General features: G+C 43.2%; 1 protein-coding gene across 2 annotated transcripts; it reads left to right on the plus strand.

Moving 5' to 3' along the window:
- Positions 1-21: 21 nt before the first annotated feature.
- Positions 22-3,179, plus strand: dmac2l (distal membrane arm assembly component 2 like). Of its 2 annotated transcripts, none has more exons than XM_055862514.1 (5): positions 22-115; positions 676-795; positions 1,027-1,235; positions 2,183-2,354; positions 2,598-3,179. In XM_055862514.1, exons 2-5 carry the CDS (start codon positions 686-688, stop codon positions 2,710-2,712), a joined length of 606 nt encoding a protein of 201 aa, XP_055718489.1. In that variant the 5' UTR covers positions 22-115; positions 676-685; the 3' UTR covers positions 2,713-3,179. The 2 variants fall into 2 exon arrangements, with proteins under 2 accessions (XP_055718489.1, XP_055718490.1); XM_055862515.1 differs by lacking the exon at positions 22-115 and adding an exon at positions 127-238.
- Positions 3,180-4,399: the final 1,220 nt, after the last annotated feature.

Here is a 4,399-nt window from a genome sequence, read left to right on the forward strand (position 1 = left end):
CACTTCGAGGAGCCAATGGCAAGGCGCGTCTCTCCTACGTAAAGGGTTAAAGTTCAGAACACTGGAGACATGCTCGCAATGTAAATACACTAGCTAACTGACTGGTGAACGCAAGGTAAGTGAAGTATCAGTTAACAAATACAATCGCACACCTTGATTGCTTAGCCCTTTTTGTGTTTTAAGCAAGTCGTTTTCTTTATTTGTGTCTTGTGTGGTGCTGCGCAGTCTACGTCCATTGGTAACTGTCTGCAGCTATTAGCTAATGCCTTCTAACAAACAGTTTATCTAGGATTAATTTAGCTAATCTGTCTGGATCAAAGCAACGTGCTTCATTGTTGAGACATCATTCTAAATTAGTGTGTCGATTGTAAAATTTGACAACGCATTTAAAAAGCCCATCAGTCTTACATTAGAGGACACCCCTCAACATGTATCTTCAGGTCTGAAAGACATTACACGGTATGAAGCTGCTGTCGCAGTAATATAATACTATGTAATGTCTTTCAGACCTGAAGATATGAGGCTGCTGTCGCAGTTATAGAATAATATGTCATGTGTTTCAGACCTGAAGATATGAGGCTGCTGTCGCAGTTATAGAATAATATGTCATGTGTTTCAGACCTGAAGATATGAGGCTGCTGTCGCAGTTATAGAATAATATGTCATGTGTTTCAGACCTGAAGATATGAGGCTGCTGTCCAAGGCAGCACTGCAGACCGTTCTCTCCTCACAGAAAACTCTGTCACTTGAGGGCAGCCGACCGTTCTGGGGATGGCTCAATGCTGTCTTCAACAAGTGAGTGACACAATCATCAGTCCTGATCAACAGCATCTAATACTAGTTTTTAGCTTACAGAATACATTACATTTGACATATTAGCAGACACTCTTATCCAGAGTGACTTATTAGTGATAGATGAATCATGTACTAATAGCTGTATTGTGGTCCACAGAATGAGGTAGGAATGACTATATTCTTTATGTATTTGTAATAATGTATTACTAGTAGTTGTATTCTTGTCACCAGAGTAGACTATGAGCGTATCAAGGCGGTGGGCCCAGACCGTGCTGCCGCAGAGTGGCTGACGAGGTGCGGTGCCAAGGTGAGGTTCCAAGGATTCGACCGCTGGCAACACGACTACAACGGCCTGCCCACTGGCCCTCTGGGACGATACAAGATCCAGGGCATCGACGCCACAGACTCTTGCATCATGTACAAAGGCTTCGATCACCTGGGTACGTTTTCCAATGCAGCCTTCCAATCTCCAAAAACCTTTTTTGGTGTTAGTGTCTCGCTAGCCTCGACGGTGAGGTGAAACCCTGTGGCAGAGGTCTCACTGTTCTCAGAACCAGATATCGTGATTACGCTGGGCAGCTACTCAATTTGTGTTTACAGTTTGACACAAGACACTAGTGTCTGTTCTAGTGACTTTGACTAAATACAAATCAATTTATTAAAAGATGCTCTTATATTATCAATTATTCACTTTTAATTTAAGCATTGCATGCCCTGGGGGGGGGGGGTGAATAGAATGCTGTCATTTGGTATTTTTAACAAGAAAAATATTTCAGTTCCATATGGTTGGCTTTAATAATGTTCAGCTAATCCCATACAATCCGACACCTGGGCGTGTTAGGAGAAAGTGAGAGGTGAGGGTGAAAGTTAGTGTCGCCCAGACTGTTTACCTGGTGAGTGACGCAGGAGAGCAGGATGTTTTACACCGGGAAGCGAGACTGAGAACACTGTCTGGCACCCTGCCCGGCACCCTGCCCGGCCTGGTCTGGCATGCTTAGCACTGGGCTCAGAGAAACCTCTATAGAGCCCTCTATAGCCTGGTCGCAGATCTTTGTACTGTATTGCAACATCCTGTGACTTGTTGTCATGGCAATTTTTTTTTTTTTTTTATATATCTAGGCAAGTCGGTTAAGAACAAATTCGTATTTACCATAACGGCCTAGGAACAGTGGGTTAACTGCCTTGTTCAGGGGGCAGAACGACAGATTTTTTTACCTTGTCAGCTCGGGTATTCGATCTAGCAACCTTTCGGTTACTGGCCCAACACTCTAACCACTAGGCTTTCTGCCACCCCAAAATGACCATAAGAGTTGGCAAAAGCACAATCCGATCTGGGACCAAGATGCTAAAATTAAAAGTATGTTAAATTCAATGTTTCCCCTCCTAGATGGACTAGAGCATGTAGAAGAGCTGAAACTCAACAAGAGTATGTACATAGAAGATGCCTGCTTAGAGAGAATAAGCACCATAGAGAACCTACAGGCCAGCCTGTACAAGATGGAGGTGGTCTCCTGTGGGAACGTGACTGACAAGGGTATCATCGCCCTGCATAAACTCAGGTGGGTCGGCTACTGTGCCTGGGAACATCATTATGGAAGTTGGACTGTACTATATGCCAACGAGTTAAATAAAAAAAATAAAAAGTTGATATTGATCCCCTGAAGCTACATACTATAGAAACAAACAACTAGGTGGGGTTATAGTGGAGGCTGTTTTCATGTTGATGTTCCGGCACAAGGCTTCAGTCTCCAGGATGACTTGACTATATTAGTGTGTGTATATTAAGTTTGACAATCTCCCAGGAGTCTAGAACATCTGTACCTCAGCGACCTGCCAGGAGTGGTGGAGAAGGAGAAGACCGTGGAGAGACTCCAGACGGCTCTACCTGGGCTGGACATAGAGTTGGATCTGGTCTGACAGACTGAGGATGAACCCACAACCACAGGCTGTGACTTGACAGACACAGAGGAACAGTCCGGCACAGCGGCTCGTGTCGTGATGACCAGATGATGCACGTTGTTTTGCAGCAACACATCGTAAAGTGTTTTGCAACAATTTTGAATTGCTGTTTCGGTCCCTTTTTTACCTTCTCCCGTTTGGTTTCTAGTGAATACGACCTTGGTCCCAGATGTGTTAGTGCTGTCTTGCCATGGGCCAGTTCTCTATGGCCTACGGTCATTAGCATGACCATAGGAGTTGGCAAGATGGCACAAACACATCTAGGACCAGGCTAGTGGGACACGGGACAAATGAGGTTACTATAGCAACATGTTTTCAACTGGCCTGTATTGATATTGACTGAAACATAAGTATGACAGGAATTGTTTTCCTTCATGTTTATTAAATATGACTCCATTAAAAAGTACATAGACTGTGTAAACAAGGCTGTGGATTTCATTGAATTGATTCATTAGATTAGAAATTATTTATTCATTTAATTTGTCATTTGTAACATGTCCAAGAGTAGACACCTATAGAAGTCTTTAGAGTAACGGTTGGAGTTCTACCCTGTTACTGTCATTTTGAGCTAGGGCTAGATTAAGCAAAGCTACTATTTGAGTTATTTCAAGGGTCTGACAGCAGTGTATTTGATGAATCATTTACTATGTTTAAATTTAAATGTCTTAGGGCTCTATTCAATCCGTAAAGTGGGATTTTAATTCAAAAGGTAATGTTCCCGCGGCGACTGCATACGCTGCCGATGTCGGCTCGATCAGAAACTACATTTATACTGAACAAATATAAACGCAATTTTTTATTTATTTTTTTAGTCACAGTTCATATGAGGAAATCAGTCAATTTAAATAAATTCATTAGACCCTAATCTATAGATTTCACATGACTGGGAATACAGATGTGGTCACCGAAACCGTAATTTTTTTTAAAAGGTAGGAGATTGGGTCAGAACTGGTGTGGCCACCATTTGCCTCATGTAGCACGACACATCTCCTTCAGAGTTGATCAGGATTTTGCCTGTGGAATGTTGTCCCACTCCTCAATGTCTGTGTGAAGTTGCTGGATATTGGCGGGAACTGGAACACGCCTATCCAGAGCTTCCCAAACATGCTGAGTAGATGACATGTCTGGTGAGTATGCAGGCCATGGAAGAACTGGGACATTTTCAGCTTCCAGGAATTGTGTACAGATCCTTGTGACACACAGCCGTGCATTATCATGCTGAAACATGGGGGCGGATGACTGGTACGACAATGGGCCTCAGGCTCTTGTCACGGTATCTGTGTATTCACATTGCCATTGATAAAATACAATTTTGTTCATTGCTTATGCCTGCCCATGGGGCACAACGTTGACACTCGCCCAGCCAAATTCTCTAAAACGACGGAGGTAGCTTATGTTAAAGAAATTAACATTCAATTCTCTGGCGGGCATGCCAATTGCACACTCCCTCAACTTGAGACATTTGTGGCAAATCTTTAGTGGCCTTTTGTTCTGCCCAGCACAAGGTGCACCGATCCTGCTGTTTAATCAGCTCCTTGATATGCCACACCTGTCTGGATTATCTTGGCAAAGGGCAAATACTCACTAACAGGGATGTAAACAAATTTGTACCCAAACTGAGAGAAATAAGCTTTTTGTGCGTATG

This window comes from Salvelinus fontinalis, chromosome 15, assembly GCF_029448725.1.
Source record: "Salvelinus fontinalis isolate EN_2023a chromosome 15, ASM2944872v1, whole genome shotgun sequence".
NCBI classification, from domain to species: domain Eukaryota; kingdom Metazoa; phylum Chordata; class Actinopteri; order Salmoniformes; family Salmonidae; genus Salvelinus; species Salvelinus fontinalis.

Coding starts and splice junctions, on each gene's coding strand:
- dmac2l (XM_055862514.1), top strand. CDS start 686: ATGAGGCTGCTGTCCAAGGCAGCACTGCAGACCGTTCTCTCCTCACAG. Junction 796..1,026: donor CTCAATGCTGTCTTCAACAA/GTGAGTGACACA, acceptor TCTTGTCACCAG/AGTAGACTATGAGCGTATCA. Junction 1,236..2,182: donor CAAAGGCTTCGATCACCTGG/GTACGTTTTCCA, acceptor TTCCCCTCCTAG/ATGGACTAGAGCATGTAGAA.